This window comes from Cervus canadensis, chromosome 24 (assembly GCF_019320065.1).
Source record: "Cervus canadensis isolate Bull #8, Minnesota chromosome 24, ASM1932006v1, whole genome shotgun sequence".
Lineage (NCBI taxonomy): Eukaryota > Metazoa > Chordata > Mammalia > Artiodactyla > Cervidae > Cervus > Cervus canadensis.
The window spans coordinates 49,349,942-49,372,185 of record NC_057409.1 but is presented as its reverse complement, the minus strand read 5'-3'; the positions used below and the strand labels follow the sequence as shown (position 1 = coordinate 49,372,185).

The window sequence follows — 22,244 nt, the reverse complement described above, 5'->3', positions numbered from 1 at the left end:
CCCGGAATGTTAGGTCCATGAATCAAGGCAAATTGGAAGTGCTCAAACAGGAGATGGCAAGAGTGAACATCGACATTTTAGGAATCAGCGAACTAAAATGGACTGGCTTGGGTGAATTTAACTCAGATGACCATTATATCTACCACTGTGGGCAAGAATCCCTTAGAAGAAATGGAGTAGCCATGATAGTCAACAAAAGAGTCCGAAATGCAGTTCCTGGGTGCAATCTCGAAACCGACAGAAGGAGAGAGAGTCCCTTGGACTGCAAGGAGATCCAACCAGTCCATCCTAAGAGATCAGTCCTGGGTGTTTATTGGAGGGACTGATGTTGAAGCTGTAACTCCAGTACTTTGGCCACCTGATGTGGAGAGCTGACTCATTTGAAAAGACCCTGATGCTGGGAAAGATTGAGGGCAGGAGGAGAAGGGGACGACAGAGGATGAGATGGTTGAATGGCATCACTGTCTCAATGGACATGGGTTTGGGTGGACTCCAGGAGTTGGTGATGGACAGGGAGGCCTGGTGTGCTGTGATTCATGGGGTCACAAAGAGTCAGACACGACTGAGCAACTGAACTGAACTGAAATTTAAGTAGCTGCTTGTGGCCACTTCCAAAAATAATGAATAGCACTCAATTCAATGACAGTCTGCTAAAGTTTTGGACTATGTGAAATTAACTTGCTGCTTACGGGTTTTTGTTGAAAGGTATGTAATATGATTACATGATAACCCAATTTAAAGTATTTATGAATATTTGTAAAAAGCTACATTGTGTTAACTAATAATATCACCGTGTAAAACTAATTTTAAAATGCTTGTTTTGTCTGCTTAAGAGCAAACTAAGCCTGAGGCCAAGGTGCTTCTTAGTAATTTTTTTAACATACTGTATTGGGCAATACAATTTTGGACCCTTTATTACTCTAAAATTTACTGTTTTAGATTTACATTTACGATCCATCTATAATTGATGTTTACACATGGTGTGAGGTAGGAGTCAAGTTTTCTTTTTCTATATGGATGTCTAGTTGAGTAAGCTCCAAGAAAAAGAAAATTTTTCTCTTTTCATACTACGTTATTTGTTCTTACACCAAATACCCACACTGTCTTTAGTAACTGGTAGACAGAGTGTCTTGTTCGTTGGCCCTTTCTGTGTCCATATAAATGTTAAAAGTACCTCATCAAGGGGCTTCCCTGGTGGCTCAGTAGTGAAGAATCTGCCTGCCAGTGCAGGGAGCATGGGTTCGATGCTGGTCCGGTCCGGGAAGATCCCACATGCCGCAGAGCAGCCAAGCCCATGCTGCACCTCTGTAGAGCCTGCGCTCTGGAGCCCAAGGGCTGCAACGCTGCAGCCCACGCGCCCTCCAGCCTGTGCTCTGCACCACAAGGGGCCACTGCAAGGAGAAGCATGCGCACCCCAGCTGGAGAGTGCCGCTGCTTTCCACACTGGGAAAAGCCCATGCTCAGCTGTGAAGGTCTAGCTTCATAAATAAATAGCTTCAAAAATAAATAAATAAATAAAACTAAAAAACACCTCATCAGTTTTCATCAAATAAATCTTGGAAGTTTAGTTGGGCATTACATTGGATCTCTAAAACATCCAATTTTGAACATGATAAAACCATTCATTTATTTAGGTCCTTCACTTCTCAGTAATATGTTATCCTTTTTTTATGAAAAAGTCTTACACATCTTTTGTTAGATTTATTTCTAGCTATTTGCTGCTATAAACTATAAACTTCTAATTTCATATTCTAATTATTGCTGGTGTAGAGAAATACAGTTAATTGTCCTTAGGTCTAGCAATTGTACTAAATTAACTTATTAATTCTTACCGTTTCTTTTGGACTTTCTGCATATCCAGTCCTGCCATTTGTGAATAATGACAGTTTCATTTCTGATTCTTACACATTTTTTATTATATTTCATCTTACTACATTATTGTACTGGTCAGGGTGTCAAGAACAGAAACCAATAAACATTTTTGTAAAGGGCCCGATAGGAAGAAAGCCAACATTTCCTGTATAAATGTACATAGACCATAAAGTATTGTGCTTAAAAGAGAGTCAGTAATCTTGCAGGTGAGTTTTAAGCAAACTTGTATTAATTTGAAGGGCTATACAATATTCTGATAAATTAAAAGGGGCTATTTTTATAGGGGATTGAAGAAGGAAAGGACAATTCATAATCATGAAAGAAATGAGGTAAAACATTTGCCTAGTAAATTGGCAATTGCTGAAAAGCTTTGTTTATTTTTAACGTGCATAAGTATAAACTAATGCTTATTTTTCTTTCCCTTTAGGAAAAATAGAAATGAAGGTACATATGCACACAAAATTTTGCCTCATTTGTTTGCTGACATTTATTTTCCATCATTGCAACCATTGCCATGAAGAACATGACCATGGTTCTGAAGAGCATCACAGACACCATCGTGGAATGACAGAATCGGAGTCAAGCGAATTTTCAGTGCTGGATGCTGAAAATGAAAAAAAATATTATATTGAAAAACTTTTTGACCGTTATGGTGAAAATGGAAGACTATCCTTTTTTGGTCTGGAGAAACTTTTAACAAACTTGGGCCTTGGAGAGATAAAAGTAGTTGAGATTAATCATGAGGATCTTGGCCACGATCATGTTTCTCACTTAGATATTTTGGCAGTTCAAGAGGGAAAGCATTTTCACTCACATAACCACCAGCATTCCCATAATCACTTAAATTCAGAAAATCAAACTGTGACCAGTGTATCAGCAAAAAGAAACCGTAAGTGTGATCCAGAGAAAGAGACAATTGAAGTGTCTGTCAAATCTGATGATAAACATATGCATGACCACAGTCATCGCTTATGTCATCACCACTGTTTGCGTCATCACCTTGATCATAACACTACTCGCCATTTTCCTAATGATTCCATTACTCATGGTGAGCATGGGGAGCCTAGCCATGAACCTTCAACAGAGACCAATAAAACACAGGAGCAATCTGAAAGTAAGCTACCAAAAGGAAAGAGGAAGAGAAAAGAGAAGAAAAGTAATGAAAATTCTGGGGTTATTGCACCAGGTTTTCCCTCTAACCATGATCAGGGTGAACAGTATGAACATAATCGGGTCCACAAACCTGATCGTGTACATAACCCAGGTCATTCTCATGTACGTCTTCCAGAACATAATGGTCATGATCCTGGTCATGGACACCAAGATCTTGATCCTGATATTGAAGGTGAACTTCGACATACTAGAAAGCGAGAAGCACCTCATGTTAAAAAAAGTGCAATTTATTCAGCTGCTAGTCACAAAGATCATAATGAAGATGATCGTCAACATGAGGTAAGCAGAATAAGGTAGTTGCTCTGTAATTCTCAGATGATCCTGAAGTACTCTTAGGTAAAAAGAAAAGTAACAGAGGAATAGACAACCGTATTCAAACTTGTTTCCAGTTACAAAATACATTAAGGGATAAAAATCAGATTAAAGATTTTTATCTGCATTTTTACTTGGATTGTTTGTTTTCAAATTTGGGCTCCTTCAATTCTAAATGTTTAAAGGTTGTCAGAAAATATATTTCTTTTATTCCTTATTTTACTCTCTTGCTTAAGACTTGCTTTGACTCTCCAAGTTAGGTTATGTGTTGTTTCTGTTAACCGGTTTCTAGATGCTTGAAAATTGAAGTCCTTTTTTTGTTTAGACAGTTTCTTCTTCATAATAATTAACTTATTGAATTAACTACAGATGACTCCTAGTCACTGATCTCACTCCAAAGTCAGGTATTTTGTACATGTGGTAGGTTTGTTTTCTCTGTCACTTTATCACAGGACCTACATGCTCATATTAGTCTTTTCTCATGCTTTTGACAGATGAACAGTGAATGCAAAAAGATATAATAATGAGAAATGCCAAGAGCAATGGGATGGTTCTCTTTTTCTTCTAAATTTTTGTTCTCCTTTGAATACTTTCACATTCGATTTGTTACTTCTTGATTTTTAAACAGCTATTCACCTTAAAAACATTTTTGTTTCATTAAAAGTATATCAATACCCTTATTCTTACATTTAGCTCTCATTAAAGTTTAGGAAAAGCTGTTGAATTTATTATTGTTCAGATGTATAAAAAGCAGCATCTATTGTGGAAAATGACCTCAACCTTTGTTTTCGTCTCTTATTACTGAAATGTGTTTTACATCTAAGTAAATATCTTTGTTTCTTTACTAGACAAATCACTAGATATTTGGTTTTCAGCAAATTTTAAAATCTTAGTGTACTTTTAAAGAAATTGTTAATTTATTACTATGGGTAATATCCTAGAGTCTCTTGTCGATAATAACTAGACATTATCATAACTAAACAGTGTTTATTCTTTGGATTCTATTTGTGGGGTCTGGATCATCAGTCTTATTATTTTGTATCCTCATAGGCCTGATGCATAATGGAGATTTTTTCAAGATTTCTGGAAATGGTCTGTGCATTAGATAGGGTAGTAGTACCTCATGTAAAGACTTGACCTAAGAAAAATCACTTTTGTTTGTATGTTTTGATTTTGTGTTTTTGCATTGTAGATACAAAAAGCAAGCATGCAACCAGAGTGCATATATGTGGAAAAGAGATACTCCGTTCCCTTAGATTTAGATATTTATGTAGTGATGGGTCCAAATTTTTTTTGTTATTTGTTTTCTTCTTAGTTTTGTTATACTTTGTAATTAAAAAGTTCTACTGGATAAAGCTTTAGCACTGGGATAGGATTTCACTATACCATATTCTTCTGGGGTACCTTAGGTAGTAAAAATGTCTGTATCCTTTTATATTTTAATATAAAGTTATTAAAGTACTCTTAAGTCTATTTACCGAATAACAATCTCGAGCAACTGATGATTGCACTTTGCCTAGGGAAGTTATTTTTTTTCTTCACTCCTTCAGGATCTTGGGACTGTAGTTCTAAATCATTCTTATTAATGGCAGAAAGTCATTATCTTTTATATGTTGCAGTGGAAAATGGTTAAAATCCATAAAAAGTTTTGGGTAATCAGGTTGAATTCTCTCCTATCATAAATTCCTATTAAAAATCATTCTTTGTAGTAGATATTTATATTGCAGATTATTTTAAAATTATATTTAGAATATATTTTACTATATAGTACTTTTTCTGCCTAATCTTCTTAAAGTACTCTTAATTTGTTTTATCAATTTTCTTGCAGTGTTTGAACGTCACTCAGTTGTTAAAATACCATGGTCATCGTGCCAACTCTCCAATCTCATCTGATCTATTTACATACCTTTGCCCTGCTTTGTTATATCAGATTGACAGCCGACTTTGTATTGAGCATTTTGACAAACTTTTAGTTGAAGATTTAAATAAGGATAAAAATCAGGTTCCTGAAGATAATGCAAATATAGGGGCATCAGGTAAGAAAGATTTAAGTTCTTTCTCCTCAAAAGAGTCTCTGTACCTTTTTTAAAAATATAGTTGGAATCAGAAAGCAATTCCAAATGATTGCCTTATTTTTGTGTCTTTCAGTATATTTTAATCATGTTTAAGTATGTGTGTTTAGAAAAGGTTGGAGGAACACAGGCATAACAGTTTACTCACCTCTTCTGGCATTACACAGGAACATTTTGTTGTGGGCAGAGAACTAATAGATTGGAAAGGAAATGCAGGTTTTTCATAAACAGATTCTTCTTTACGGGCAAATGTTAATAAGGGGGCCGTTAATTAAAGCTACATGATGTTATAATTACTTAATATTTAGCAAGATGAGGGGCTCTAGTGAAAAGCCAAGATTACAAAATTTTTAAGGACGTGAAAAGGGAAGCTAATGTGGTTAAACTCTAGGAATGTCTCAGAATGCCAGTAATTGGCACATGAACTTCATCATGGTCACTTAGATAGTAAAACCAAATGGGTAAAATCAAAACTATTTTTGAACTTCTCTCTTTGTACTTTTTCATCATATCCAGTTGGCTAGATTGCTCCACCTTGATGTTTATAGGTACCTCCTTCTGAAACTTATATTCCATAGGAAATTTGTAGCTCTTATTGAATCCCAAATGTCATTCCAATTTATGCTTTTGGTAAAATCTGAAAATCTTTGATGTTTTTCCTCTATGTATGGTTTCTGTTTTCATTTCCTATTTTCACTTGTATAATCAGTTGTTGAGTCCAGGTGAGTCTTAAGTATTTTCCAGTTCTGTCCACTCTGTCTTAACTTTAGTTCATATCCTCCTTGGTTCTTTACTGAGTTGTTGAAATAACTCCATAACTTTCCCTGCCTGTGTTTCTGTTCCCCTCATAGATCATGCTTAGCACTTAAGCTAGATTTATTTGGACGCTCTGACATAGATTTTTCTTTTTAGTGATAGCCACTATTTATTTAATACATGGACTTTTATTTATTTACAAACATGTATTGTAGGCACTGTTCTATACTCAGTTCATTTACTCCTCATAACAATCCTATGAAGTAGAGAATGCTACCCTAAAAAAATTTTCCAAGGTCTCAAAACTAGTGAGCAGTAGTGGTAGAATTCAGTTCTGGGAAACTTAAATCATTTTGGTATTCATATGTGCAAAGTGTTTTACATACTTTTCTTCACTAAATTTTAATACTAATTGAATTATTTGAGGAAGCTATTATATGATTCTTGTTTTTATGGGTAATAAGTAAGGTAAGGTATAGAAAAGTTAGTAACTTGCCCACAGTTCCCAGACCTAGTAAATGATAAAACCCACCAAGTCTGAGGTTAATCACTGTGTATTTTCCAAATTTAGGAAATTCTGATATCCCCTTTGTGATTTTTGCCATACATTGTTAATGTTACTTAACATTTTCATTAGATCTCTAGTATTTTCTTTACATTTTTTAATATTGTAAGTAGTAGTAGCTATGAGGACATGGATTTGATGTGATGTGCTAGGTATATTTTTCCTCATTTATTTTAAAATACTGCATTATGCTATGTTGTTCAAAGTTTATATGTTTGTTTTTACCCCCCCAATCATGCTTTTCAGAATATGAGCCATGTCTACCTACTGTCACATCTCTATTTTCCACCATTCATTTCTTCCCTCTTGCCTCTAATTTTAACAAACCCATGATAATAGATTATGCTGATTTTCCTTGATTCTTCTCTGCCTTTTTACTTTGTAAGTGTCTCTGCTTGGCTGACCACTGTGATTCCTCAATGATTGGTCTCCCTGGAATAACTGACTATACTAGGTTTAATTAAGACCCCCTACCTTGACACCCTCCAGATATTGCCATCATGGTACAGAGTTCAGGGACCATAATAATTGGATTAGTTATCTTTTTGTTTGCCTTTAGTTGCTTAAAGGAAGTGACTGGGTCTTTCATCTGAGCATCACTAGTGCCTGAGATAAAAGATACTTTGGACAAAAAGTAAACACTCATATATTGATTGAATGAATAAATTGCTTAATATTAGTCTATAAGCTTTTGTTTCTAACCTAGAAAGGACACCTGTAAGTCAGCCTAGTGTATGTTGATAATAGTGTTCTCAAGAAGAATGAGTGGTATTTCATGAACTTCATATGTGCAAAATCATGTTGAATGCACTTCTGGTTGAAATGCCTAAGATATAGTGGTATTGAAATGAAGTGAAAGTCACTCAGTCATGTCCAACTCTTTGCGACCCCATGGACTGTATAGTCCATGGAATTCTCCAGGTCAGAATACTGGAGTGGGTAGCCTTTCCCTTCTCCAGGGGATCTTCCCAACCTTGGATCAAACTGGGGTCTCCCGCACTGCAGGCAGATTCTTTACCAGCTGAGCCGCCAGGGAAGCCCAGGAGTACTGAAGTAGGTAGCCCCCTTCTCCAGCAGATCTTCCCATCCCAGGAATTGAACTGGGATCTCCTGCATCACAGGCAGATTCTGTACCAATTGAATAGTAATTAAAGTGACTAAATTTATGTGTATGAATATGAGCTGGAAAAAACAGAATTTTGATAAAATAGGTAAAAGATTGAAAGGGCAGCATTTAAAAAGTTTTCATAGTGTAGAGCAATAGAGCAATAAGGTAGACATGTGTATGAATATCACATTCTAGTATAAGAGTTCCGTTTGAGATAGAGACATTCCTTAATGCTTAAAAGAGTTACACATAAAAGAAATGCTCTTAATACATGACTAAGTCTCTTAGGTTCCTACCTATTCTTGATTAATTTCTTTGCAATAGGAAAATAACACCTTCAGAATGGATAAATTAATCATAATAACCTATATTTATTAGAACTTTATTGCCATGTGCTATTTTAAACTCCACTTTTACAAGAGTTTAATTTGTTATTCCCATGAGCTAGACGTTTTTCTTTACTTCTCTTTACTGAGGAAAGGAGGTTTGAGAAGTTAGGTAACATGCCCACATCACGTAACAGAGCTGTGATGGGAACTAGAGTACTCTCCATCGAAAGCCGGCAATAAGCCACTGTGCCCTGTCCCTGGGCTGTGCGCCACTGCTTCCTGCTGAGAAGGCTCTTAGGTGTGCTTGGCCAGAATGTACGTGACAGGGAGATAAGGAGAGTTTAGTGTTTTGACGGATAAAGCAGATGTAGACAGGAAAGTGGTACAGGTAAATATTGATGTAAGTAAGTATTACTCTAAGTATAGATTAGTCATTAGAAAAAAAATCTAAGCATAGTCGTCTGTAGACAAGCTGGGTTCAGTCTGATAAGATCTGAAAGGGCAGAGAAAGTGAGTCCACACACTAGACTTGAATAATGATCTTTGGATAGACAAAATACGTCCCCTTGCTGGCTTCACGCTCATTGATCTTTGTAGATAACTAAACGTCTTGAGAGCCAGTGTCTCTCTCAGGCACTTATAAATTCTCACCGGCAGGAGTAAACGTGTGTGCTAGGTCTAAGATTATTTATCTTAATTAAAAATAAAATTCATTTGTTTTTTACAGGAGAAAAATGGAGGCTGAAAAGATTGAGGCATCTAGAGTTAAAACTAATAGCCTTTTCTTTTTCTACAGTTTCTTAAAAAACTCTAGTTATTTATTTTCACATTAGCTGTGGGTTATGACTTAGCATTGTCTATGTCATAATATTGATACAGTCTATATATTTTAACAAAACTGTTGACAGATGCTTGACTATAGTAATATTGAAAATTGCACTTCATTCAATCTAAAAAACCTTAGAGAAAAGTGTACTTGCTTTGAAAACAATTACATGACTAATAGTGAATATTGATTAGTTGTTTGCAGGTGGTTATTAGCATTGTCAGAAATGAAACTTGAATTAATTATGTCCTTATAGATGTTAATAATTGTTAGAATGCCCTGCTAATAATTATTTTTAATGACTGCTGCACCATTTAAGAAGGTTAACTTGTTCTGTATAAATCTCCCATAGTGACACAGCCACTACCTCATTAACTGTTCAAAGACTGCTGTAAACCAAATATGCTATATACTGTGGACATTAGAAATCATTTGTTTCTCAAGATTGGCTCATTTAGTCATAGAGTTGACCCTAGTTTAATTACCAAGGGGGGGTTGTGAATAGGCTGCTAAGCATTTTCCACCAATTAAAATGCTGAAACAGTATAGAAAACTGCCATCTTGCACATGCTTTGAACCAAGTTAATTAGAAAGTTTCCACAGATGAGCGCTTCTTTTTAAAAGAATGCATTTTCTCTCTAGATAATGAGAAAGGGAGTTGGTGAATAACTAAGCTTGAAGACCTTTAACGTTTTAAGCAACCTAATTTGCAGAATAAGTGAAGCTTGTTTCAGACATTTAGTGTTTTTTATTGCATACGGTATCCTGGGTACAAATAAAGAAAACATTTGCTAGTTGTACTTAATAGTTTGCATAGTGATGTTGGTATAAATTTTACAAGATTCCTTTCATTATTTGTCATTTATTGTTATTTTGGGTTTCTTTTGACTTTATACCAAACAAATTGTGATTTAAAAAAGACAAATAATTTGGTTGGAAATCAAAACAATTTTATTGGCTTTTTTTAACATCTAGGAAATTATGATATTTGAGCTTTAAATGTGTATGTTATTAATTCTGAAAATAAGTATGTACTTAAATAGCGTGGGAAAGTATTTCAAGGACAGTAAATTCAAAACAACTTTATTATTCATAGGTCAAAGAAACAGTAATTTTCCTTGAAGAATGTTTATAACTTGTTAGGAGAATGACTACTTAAAGTTTTAGTGCTAGGAAGCTAAAATTATTATTTAAAATTAATAAGAAATCAGCATAAGAAAACATATGATAACATAAACTTATGGGATAATGGGGCTATTTTGCTAATGAAACAGTTGTGGTGGAATAGTTGTAATCTATAGAAAATAAAAAAATTCTGATTTATCTGAAATAGGAAATTTGGCTCTTTTATTTCTTGACACTGGCAAAAATAAGTAATACTTTGTGTTAGATGGGTTATAGATATGTGAAATTAATTAGCTTTACGCTTACATGTATTTTCAATGGCATATATTCTGAAAATCTTGTGTAGCTACAAGTTTGGTAGTAACCTTTTGTCCCTCTTCCTCTGTCCTAATTAGCTCAAATTTTGAAAGAGTGATTGCCATTTGGATTAATAAAGTTAGTATTTCTTATTATTATCATGTTTAATTATACTTATTTTTCTTATAAATCCTTTTATATGAAGCTGTCTTCCCTTTTATATGAAGCTACTTTGGGAGAGACAAAAGTGATAAATAAGTCACTTGGCCAAGTATTCTCTGAAAATACTATGATTTACTGGAAATAACAATGGATGAAGAGGGGACTTTGGGTTTAGTTTTGACTTTGCCTTTTTAGCTAACTATTTAACTTTTTTATTATGCTAAAATATATATAACGTCAAATTTGCTGTCTTAACCATTGTGCATTTATTACATTCACAATGTTGTACAACCATGACACTATTTTTTACAACTTTTTGTCTTAACCACCAACCCGGATAGAAGCTGGGTTTCCCTGGTGGCTCAGCTGGTAGAGAATCCACCCGCAATGTGGGAGACCTGGGTTCAGTCCCTGGGTTGAGAAGATCCCCTGGAGAAGAGAATGGCTACCCACTCCAGTATTCTGGCCTGAAGAATTCCATGAGCTGTATAGTTCATGGGGTTGGAAAGAGTTGGACATAACTGAGCAACTTTCACTTTCAGATAGAAGCTATGTAATTATTAAGCAATAATTCATTTCCCCCTTAACCTCAGCCCCCAGTAACCTCTAACCTTCTTTTGTCTCTGAATTTGACTGTTCTAGATAGTTCATTTAAGTGGAATCATACAGTGTTTGTCTTTTTGTCTGCTTTACTGTGAAATACTCAACATAATGTTTTTTTTTCCCTAATGTAGGAAATTGTTTAGTTTTATTTTAGTTTTTATAAATGTATTTATAAATGTATTTATTTTGGCTTTGCTGGATCTTCATTGCTGTTCGAGCTTTTCTTAGCCGTGGCAAGGGGGAGCTACTCTCTAGTTGCGGTGCACAGGCTTCTCGTTGCGGCGGCTTCTCTTGTGGAGCACAGACTCTAGGGCCCTCGGGCTTCAGTCATTTTGGCTTCTGGTCTCTGGAGCACAGGCTTAATAGTTGTGGTACACAGGCCTAGTTGTTCTGTGGCACGTGGGATCCTTCTGGACCCAGGACCAGCCCCGCATCTCCTGCCTTGGCAGGCGGACTCAACCATTGAGCCACCAGAGAAACCCTCAGCATAATGTTTTTAAGCTTCATCCATGTTATAGCACGTATCAGAACCTCATCCCTTTTTATTGATTAAGTAATATTCCATGGCATATATACACCACATTTTGTTAATCCATTCATTCATCAATGTATGCTTGCCTATTGTGAATAATGCTCTAATGAATACCAGCATGCATGTATCTGAGTTTCTTCTTGGATGTTGGGCAATGCTGTGACCTAAGGCTTTTGCAGGATTATGTTTTCTTGAGTTTCTCTGAGTTTCAAATGTCAGCACAAATACCAGTGGTTTTCTAATCGTTAAATGAGCTACTCTCTATCAGACATTTCTTTTAGTTTACAGATTTGCTTTCTAAGGTGTATGAGAAAGACATATAATTAACAGCACTGATAAGTGAGAAATTATACCTGGGAGTGTGCAGTATGTGACATATACCCATTTGGGCACATATGAACTTGTATACCCTTTAACACACAGACTCTCCTTTAATTACATGTGTAAACACTTGTCTAATTTGTGTATCAATCTGCTAGTGATTGGTCTTCAGTTATAATGTATTTGGTCTTCCCTGGTGGTTCAGACGGTAAAGAATCTGCCTGCAATGTAAGAGACCTGGGTTTGATCCCTGTGTTGGGATGTCCCCTGGAGAAAGAAATGGGCAACCCACTCCAGTATTCTTGTCTGGAGAGTTCCATTGACAGAGGAGCCTCGCAGGCTACAGTTCATGGGGTCTCAGAGTCAGACGCAGCTGAGCGACTTACACTACAATGTATTTAGCTCACCTGTTAGCATACTGGCAATTGATTTTCACCAAATTAGATTTTATTTGGTTACTTGAGTTTTGACTAATTGACCAAAAGTCACTTGAGATTGTAAATCATCACAGAACATTTTAAAATGTTTATGGCTTCATAGACTCTTTATTCTGTGCTTTTTCTTTAATTTATTGATTAAAGTATCTTTTAGATTGGCTCTTTCTGAGATATATTGCCTCTAGATTGGATTATTGACAAACTAAGGAAAAATATATTTGGGAAGGGAGAGTTGTGTATTAATATGTAAAACATTTTATCTGCAGGTTTAGTGCTTTCATTATTAGCCTTGGTGTTTCCCTAAATTATTGTACCTTTTGTTCTCTCCTTTTTGAATTATCTTCCCCCAGTCGTTTGATTGGAGCTAGAGAGCTGCAGTAGTTTTGACAAAGCTTTTTCATTTAGTTGACCAGTGACTTGATTGCTTCCTTGACTTCATGTATACTTAACGGTCTCTTTTCTCCAACTAGGCTCTCCCACCCACTTGATTTTATTGTTCCAATCTACATGGGGCACACACAAATAAAGTAACTTAACTTGATCATCATTATGAAGTCAGTCTTTAAACCTTGTTTGACCTTATATTTTTCTTTATACGACACATTATTTTTTGTTTGTTTTTAACCCCAGTTCCCTGTGCCTGGTAGTCCCAACCATAGTTGGGAGAAATTTCCTTATTTTTTGGATCCACTAACCAAGATGTTGCCTTTATAATGAATCTTTCCTTGACCTTGATTCTTTGAGAATTGAATTTCTGTTCCTTTATTGCCCCAAAATCCTTAAAAAGGATGGAAGCCAGTATATTCAGTCTATGGCTGTGTTTCAATCTTTTTTGACCCTTCAGCTTCCCAGTGTTTATATCGTAGTAATTATCTGTTACATATAGGGTAAATCACAGTGCTTCCATTAGTAACAGATGACCTATTGTTTTATTCAGAACTAATTTAGCTAACGAGAATTAGCTGTAGCATTAAGGTTATTGGATAGTGTGACTAAAATGTCCAGTGAATAAACACAGTTTTATTGATAGTTTAGCATTTAGCAGGTCAATTAAAGTTTTTTCTTATCTATCTTTATTTCTGTCTTTGAAAATTTTAAGTTATCTTGATCAAGAAGTGCATTTTTCCTTTATTCATTTATCATAAAACTTGACATAAAATCTTTCAGCAGATTTATAGTCCTGTTAGATTTGATTAGGAAAATATCATTTTAGATTAAACCTTTTCTAAAGTATCACTCTTCAGTGAAATTTTATGTAAGTATTAAACAAAGTTTAAAACATTTCTGTTTTGTTTTAGGCCATTAAAAAAAAGTAATCTCTCATTTTAAATGAAAATGCCTCACTCCCTGAACCACTGGCATTAATCTGTGATACCGGCTTATGAATAGCCTAGAAAAAGAAATGTGCACAAAATTCCACCTGTTTCTTACAGGTCATGAAAACATTTCTCCTGTGCTCTGATACACTTAAAACTATATAGTGAAATTTTAAAAGTAGTAACTTATACAGAAAACTAAATTGGGGGAAAGGGAATTTGTAACTGGGTATGGAAGAAGGATGATACCAAGGAAAGCAGGACTGAATTATCTTTTGTAAAAATAATAAATGGAATACAATAAAGCAACCAGTAATAGGCTTTTTTGGCCTTATCTGAGTATATTTCTATTTGGAGCTAATATTTAAAAGTTTCTTAGACTTTGTATTGGGAAGATTTCCATAGATTATAGTGTGTTGGATACTTAGATTCTTTAATGCTCACAGGAGAGTTTTATAATTAGAGTCTCTAAGTAAACAGTTTTATTGCTGTGACTGTGCCTTTTAACATTAGCAAAATTTTATTTAAATCTAAATAGTGTAAGTGAACCACAGCCTTAAGTCATTTTAAGCCCCTGTTTCTAATAAGGTGGATCACTGAAAATACTATTTCTAACTTGGTCTGAGTTTAATTCTTTTTTAAGTATTCAAGGTAACCACCTTGAATATAATTGTTTTGTTTTTAAACACAGTAGTGCCAAAATACAAAGTTTCTTAAAAAACAGTCTGGATATGATAATCAGTCGTCCATGACTCATTTATCTTATGTTTATTCGTTGGAGCTTTTTTGTTTATAATGGCATACTAATATTGATCATTACTTTCTTCCTACAGCGTGGATCTGTGGTATCATTTCTATCACTGTCATCAGCCTGCTTTCCTTGCTAGGCGTGATCTTGGTTCCCATCATTAACCAAGGATGCTTCAAATTCCTTCTTACATTCCTCGTTGCACTAGCTGTAGGAACAATGAGTGGAGACGCCCTTCTTCATCTGCTGCCCCATGTAAGAAACCTTTTAAATCTTTTTAAGAAGTAAAAGTATTTCAGCTAAGAGGGTCCTTTATTAGCAAGCTGTAGCATACTAATCTAATATTTCTGTTGTTATATTGCTTATAGGATGAAGTATTTTTTCATTTGTACAGTTTTAAATTAGTGTTTTTAAAATCGAATTTATTAGATTTTAAAATAGCAAAAACTGATAGTGTCAGTTATGTCTTCACTTGTCACAACATACACATATCGGATTATCACAATGCTCATTTTAACTCTCTTACAATTACATATGTCACTTATACCTCAGTGAAGCCGAAATTTTAAAAATGCTCTATTAACAGTTCTGAAAGTGAATATTTAGTGATCAGTGAGTGTTTTATCTTTGTGGTTTCTCAAGAAAGCCATTAGAAGAAATGTATATGGTATTTTATAATGATGGTGCACATAGCCAGTGCTCCACAGGCATCTTTATTTGAGCAGGAATAGGCAGACATCTTCAGTTGATGATTTTAGGTGTTTAACCTCTTTACACATGGGGCCATTTATCTTTTCACCTGCTGTACCACTTGTGTTCTTACATTTGGGAACACTTCTAATGATATGATAAGTCCACACTCCTGGGTCTCTCAGCTGATGCAGTGGTAAAGAATCCACCTGCCAATGCAGAAGACGCAAGAGACGCTGTTTCGATCCCTGGGTAGGGAAGACCCCCTGGAGGAGGAAACGGTAACTCACTCCAGTATTCTTGCCCAAAAAATCCCATGGACAGAGGAGCCTGGTGGGCTGAGTCAGACATGCCGGGGCACTTGTGCGGGCACATGCACCACACTCCGGGTTCCTTGCTTCTCAACCTTTAAAAGGCTTATTACCAGTTAAGAGTGTTTGAACCAGTATTGCTGTCTTTTCTTCAAATTATGGAAACAACAGAGCTTTTTTCTTTTCTGAATGTAAGATTATAGACTTGAATATTTAAGTTCTCATCTCTTCCCTTCTGGAGTACTTGGGAGACAGTATTTATTTGTGTGTTCGGTACACCTGTTCTTCCCCTCTGCACTCCTGATTGAGAAGACCCGATCTAGTGTCTGGGACACTGTATGGCATTGCTTTTTAAAAAGTTAATATTAAGACTGTGCATATGCATTTTTTGCTGCTGATTTATTCTATGTGACCTATTTTCCCATTTATTTTAACCCCTTGCCTGCCCTTTGTCCCTGGCCACCAAGCGTAGCAACAGTCTGCTTCAGAACTGGGCCAGCAGTTGAAGTGCAAACAGTGTTTAAGTGCTGTTTAACTCATTTATTTTCTTAAGAAGTGTTAATTAAATGAAGCTATTACCTTTTGTAACAGTCTTATCTTCTTTAAGAGGTTTAGAAACCTCTTCTGTTGACCACTTGCAAATAAGGAAAGAATGTAAATAAATGTTACAAGGAGGGAAAATACTGAGGACCAGTTCTCTTTTACATTCTCTAAGATTAATATGCTAGAACTTACGTGTTTTGCAGTTTTAAAAGAGCTTTGTTTCTGTACACACATTTATTTTTGCTAAAGATTTTAAAAATGTAGAAAATTAAACACATTTATATACTTATGCTCATGTTCAACAGTATATGCAGACATAACATCTCATCACTTCTTTGAAATAATTTATAAAAGAAAAATATTATAAAAATTAGCTTAACAGAAAGTTAGATTATAGGGAGTTAGAAATGGTTACCTGCTGGTAAATTAGTCTATTTTAGTTTTACAGTTAATAAGTCTTATATCTGGGTCATATTTAACTTCAGTTTACAAAGGACCCATCATTGCCTCTATTACTCCTGGATTGATTCTGTCACTATAGGATGTATTAATATCTTAACCCAGATAGCTGTTTGAAATTTTTGGTCTTTGTTTTATATTTACCATGAAGTGTAGTATTTTCCAGACCACTGAGTATAACAAAATTGAATGGAAGACTACTTATATTCAAGTGATGTAACAGGGGATTTTTTTTTTCTGGAGATTATATTCTCAAAGTAGCATTTTAATTACTGGTTTAGAAGCTTTTCTTATTCTCATTAATAGTCTCAGGGTGGACATGATCACAGTCATCAACATGCACATGGGCATGGACATTCTCATGGACACGAATCTAAGAAGTTTCTTGAAGAATATGATGCTGTATTGAAAGGACTTGTTGCTCTAGGAGGCATTTACTTATTATTTATCATCGAACATTGCATTAGAATGTTTAAGCACTACAAACAGCAAAGGGTAAGTATTTTTTAATTATTTGTTTTCTGAAAGGTAGAACTCAAAACCTTTATTTTCGGGAAGGCCTTGTGTTTTTTCTTAATCATGGTGTTGGTATGTGTTAAATATCATTGAATAGATTGTCTTCAGAGGAAAAACTGATCTTTGCCAGTTTTTTTTTGTTATTACATTTGTTTTAGCATTTATAATCAAGATATAGGAGTCCATTTTCAGTTAATTTTGTGTTGCTTCTTATCTAGTTAACTTATATAGTCTGGAAAAATATTGACCAATTTATGCTTACTAAAAATGCAAAAATGTATAAATAGAAGCAAGTCTAATTGGTCTTCATAGGTAATATTTTCAAGTATTAGAAGCTATCATTGACATATCTTTTAATGACAATGTTCTCACACAACAAATTTCTATACCAGAAATGTCTTGCCAGTGGTGTAAGTAAGTACTAGAGGTAAGAAGAATTTAGATTCAGAGGGCTTTGGGGGAAGAAAATATTAATGAAATGAAGGATTTGGTGGTTCATTTAAAGTAACAAAACACTTTGGAGATGGTACTTAGACTATTGATTAAATGCCCTGTTTGTCATGAACTGTCTTTCAGGTCACATTTAGTAGAATAAGACAAATATCTAAAAGAATTTTTCCCACAAGAAGATAAGATACTGTCATTCACTATGATTTACACACTTCCTGTTCACATCTGTCTCTCAGGCTCTTCTTGAATACATCTCATTAACATGATTGTGACATTGCTGCTGATTGTTTTCAGTATATTCTGTTTAGGTAAATCCTAGAGGACATTTTTAGAAAGCTTCACAAAGCAACAAGTTAGAAAATTTTTACATTTTCTTAATTAGCTACAAATACTGGAAAAAAAAATCTTCAAGAACAGTGGGTAGTCACTGTCATCATAATATATACAGTCCACTCTTAGAACTTTACTGCTGTCTTTTTACAGATATATTCTTGTTTGTGTATGTATGTGTTTTTGTATATATCCTCTTGGGACATATGGCTTAGAATAGAACTCTGAACTGGGATTCAGAAAGAGTGATTCTATTTCTTGTCTATCTACAAACTAGCTCTGAAACTTTGATTCATCCATCATGATTTCTTGTCATCTAAATGCATGAGGAAATAAATCCTACTTCTCATCTGTATTTTCATGTCATATTCCAAGTAGTGTATTTAATTTTCATGGCCATCTTTTAGTCAGGGCATTGTATGTAATTGCTTCCAGAGGAGATTTGATCAAGATGGTGCATTCAGGAAGTGTTACCTCAGGAGTGGTCAAAGGACCTGGGAAGGATCAACTTAGAGAAAAGTGAAAGAGATCTAACAGCATTTGGCTTGTGAAAGGCCATGTGAAAGGTCATGTGGATAGCTGAAGAATTGACAATGGTGGGAGGGATGCCAAGGTAAGATTGACTGGAAGGAAATGAATCAGAGATTACTGCAGGATATTTAGAGGAGAGGTGAAGAGGTCTTGAGTCATGGCATGGGGAAGAGAATGTGATTAAGAGAATTATTTAAATGAGAGAATCAAGAAGAAGTTGATTAGATAAACAATTTAAAGTCCATCTCTGTAAATAACAAATTTAGAACACAATACAAATTGCAGGGTTATAAAAAAGTTTTGGAATTACTGTGAGGCTCTAATTGTTTTCAGTTGTGTGTTCTAACACTGATGCAAAGAAACAGGAAAACAATAGAATGGGAAAGACTAGAGATCTCTTCAAGAAAATTAGAGACATCAAGGGAACATTTCATGCAAAGATGGGCACAATAAAGGACAGAGATGGTATGGACCTAACAGAAGCAGAAGATATTAAGAAGAGGTAGCAAGAATATACAGAAGAACTATACAAAAGAGATCTTAATGACTCAGATAATGACGATGGTGCAATCACTTACCTAGAGCCAGACATCCTGGAATGTGAAATCAACTGGACCTTAGGAAGTATCACTAGGAACAAAGCTAGTGGAGGTCATGGAATTCCAGCTGAACTATTTCAAATCTTAAAAGATGATGCTGTGAAAGTGCTGCACTCAATATGCCAGCAACTTTGGAAAACTCAGCAGTGGCCACAGGACTGGAAAAGGTCGATTTTCATTCCAATTCCAAAGAAAAGCAATGCCAAAGAATGTTCAAACTAGTGCACAACTGCACTCATCTCACATACTAGCAAAGTAATGCCCAAAATTCTCCAAGCTAGTATGTGAACCATGAACTTCCAGATGTTCAAGCTGGATTTAGAAAAGGCAGAGAAACCAGAGATCAAATTGCCAACGTCCATTGGATCATAGAAAAAGCAAGAGAATTCCAGAAAAACATCTGTTTCATTGACTATGCTAAAACCTTTGACTCTGTGGATCACAGCAAACTGTGGAAAATTCTTCAAGAGATGGGAATTCCAGACCACCTTACCTGCCTCCTGAGAAACCTGTATGCAGGTCAAGAAGCAACAGTTAGAACTGGACATGGAACAACACACTGGTTCCAAATAGGAAAAGGAGTACGTCAAGGCTGTATATTGTCACCCTGCTTATTTAACTTACATGCAGAGTACATCATGTGAAATGCTGGGCTGGATGAAGCACAAGCTGGAGTCAAGATTGCTGGGAGAAATAACAAATAACCTCATATATGCAGATGATACCACTCTGATGGCAAAAAGCAAAGAGGAACTAAAGAACCTCTTGATGAAAGTGAAAGAGGAGAGTGAAAAAGCTGGCTTAAAACTCAACATTCAAAAAATCAAGATCGTGGCATCCAGTCCCATCACTTCATGGCAAATAGATGGAGAAACAATGAAAACAATGACAGACTTTATTTTCTTAGGCTCCAAAATCACTGCAGATGGTGATTGCAGCCATGAAATTAAAAGACGCTTTTTCCTTAGAAGAAAATCTATGACCAACCTAGACAGCATATTACAAAGCAGGGACATTACTTTGCCAACAGAGGTACATCTAGTCAAAGCTACGTTTTTTTTTCAGTAGTCATGTATGGATGTGAGAATTGGATTATAAAGGAAGCTGAGCACCGAAGAATTGATGGTTTTGACCTGTGGTATTGGAGAAGACTCTTGAGAGTCCCTCGGACTTCAAGGAGATTGAACCAGTCAGTCCTCAAGGAAATCAGCCCGGAATATTCATTGGAAGGACTGATGCTGAAGCTGACACTTCAGTACATTGGCCACCTGATCTGAAGAGCCAAGTCATTAGAAAAGACCCTGATGCTGGGAAAGATTGAAGGCAGGCGGACAAGACAATGACAGAGGATGAGGTGGTTGGATGGCATCACAGATTCAATGGACGTGAGTTTGAGCAAGCTCTGGGAGATGATGGACAGAGAAGTCTGGTGTGCTGCAGTCCATGGGGTCACAAAGAGACGGACATACTGAGTGACTGAGCAACAATAATGCTGAAGCAGCAAATATATATTTGATGGGTACTAAATATTAGAGACTGTATGGTTTACAGATAAATATAAAATGTAGTCATTTAAGAGTTCAGAGTAAATAAATTTTTTATAATTTAATCTTGAACTCGTTTTGAACCTAGACTTACTGACAAAATTAAAGAAATTTTTATAAAGCAAACTGATGCATGAGAACAGAATTGTCAAAGCCTGGCAATTTTTTGTAAATTTGAAATTGTGGGAAGTTAAAATCTGAAAAATATACCATTCTCTATGTGGCATTCTAAATGTAATAGTAAGGCTTTCTTCAAGTATACCAAAGAAAAGAGTCTAGGTAGATAAATCAGTTCACCTCCTTTATGATAAATAGGACAATAAGTAACCTAAGATGAAAAAGTATATAGTGTTTTTTTGAAGAAAGGTAATTAGTGATACTTGAGTAGAACAGACGTTTGTTGTTCTGTGTAGACAAATCAACTATTGGAAGGAAGCTTTCAGAACACAAGTTAAGTAACATACCAGATGCTGACTGGTTTCAGCAAGTTGGGGCTTTGAGGGTAGTCACTTGGCAAGATTTTAGGCAAATCGACAGTCAGAAACAGAGCAGTTAAATTCCCAGCTGGTGTTTTACTTTCTGTATCTGTCTCATTGGCTTTTGTACTGTTGTTGTCTCCTCCTTCCTTTTTTTTCTTCATCTCATGTTAAAACTGCTGTTTCTTTTCTTCTCTTTAGGGTGTCTCCATATTACTTTCTTTTGAACATTTTCTGTTTCCTCAGTTTCTATTATCTATTGCTATGAAGCAAAACAACCCCAAGCCCCCAAAATAGGCAGGATTCAGTGGGACAGTTATTTTGCTCCACATGGTGTCAGCTTGAGTGACTCACTCAAACTCTGCTGGTCTGCGTTGACTAGGGCAGTTCAGGGCTGGAAAGGTCTCAGAATGCCTCAGTCTGTTTCTGCATCTTGGTACTCCTCCACATGGCCTCTCTTCAGAGTCTAGACTGAGCTTCTTCATAGCATAGTGGGCAAATTCCCTGAGGAAAAAGCAAAAGGTGCCAGGCTTATCTCAGACTAGGCCAGAACTGGCACAGAATCACTTCTGTTGGATTCTGTTTGGTCAAAGCAAGTCAAAAGACCTGCGAAAATTTAGGGACAAGGAATTCAGTTCAGTTCAGTTGCTCAGTCGTGTCTGACTCTTTGCGACTCCATGAACCACAAGACACCAGGCCTCCCTGTCCATCACCAACTCCCGGAGCTTACCCAAACTCATGTCCATCGAGTCGGTGGTGCCATCCAACCATCTCATCCTCTGCCGTCCCCTTCTCCTCCGGCCCTCAATCCTTCCCAGCATCAGGGTTCTCCAATGAGTCAGCTCTTCGCATCAGGTGGCCAAAGTATTGGAGTTTCAGCTTCAGCATCAGTCCTTCCAATGAACACCCAGGACTGATCTCCTTTAGGATGGACTGATTGGATCTCCTTGCAGTCCAAGGGACTCTCAAGATTCTTCTCCAACACCACAGTTCAAAAGCATCAGTTTTTCCACGCTCAGCTTTCTTTATAGTCCAACTGTCACATCCATACATGACCACTGGAAAAACTATAGCCTTGACTAGACGGACCTTTGTTGCTTTTTAATATGCTGTCTAGGTTGGTCATAACTTTCCTTCCAAGGAGTACGCGTCTTTTAATTTCATGGCTGCAGTCACCATCTGCAGTGATTTTGGAGCCCAAAAAAGTAAAGTCAGCCACTGTTTCCCCATCTATCTGCCAT

General features: G+C 36.0%; 1 protein-coding gene across 3 annotated transcripts in view; it reads left to right on the top strand.

Annotated features, from left to right (window-relative positions):
* The window catches only part of SLC39A10 (solute carrier family 39 member 10), a 143,258-nt gene that overhangs the window by 100,713 nt on the left and 20,301 nt on the right, over positions 1-22,244 (top strand). For all 3 annotated transcript variants that reach the window (XM_043444901.1, XM_043444899.1, XM_043444900.1), the window contains 4 exons: positions 2,300-3,324; positions 5,186-5,393; positions 14,640-14,809; positions 16,864-17,052. In XM_043444901.1, the coding sequence (XP_043300836.1) occupies positions 2,311-3,324; positions 5,186-5,393; positions 14,640-14,809; positions 16,864-17,052 (1,581 nt within the window). In that variant the 5' untranslated portion in view covers positions 2,300-2,310. The remainder of the gene's footprint in view (positions 1-2,299; positions 3,325-5,185; positions 5,394-14,639; positions 14,810-16,863; positions 17,053-22,244) is intronic.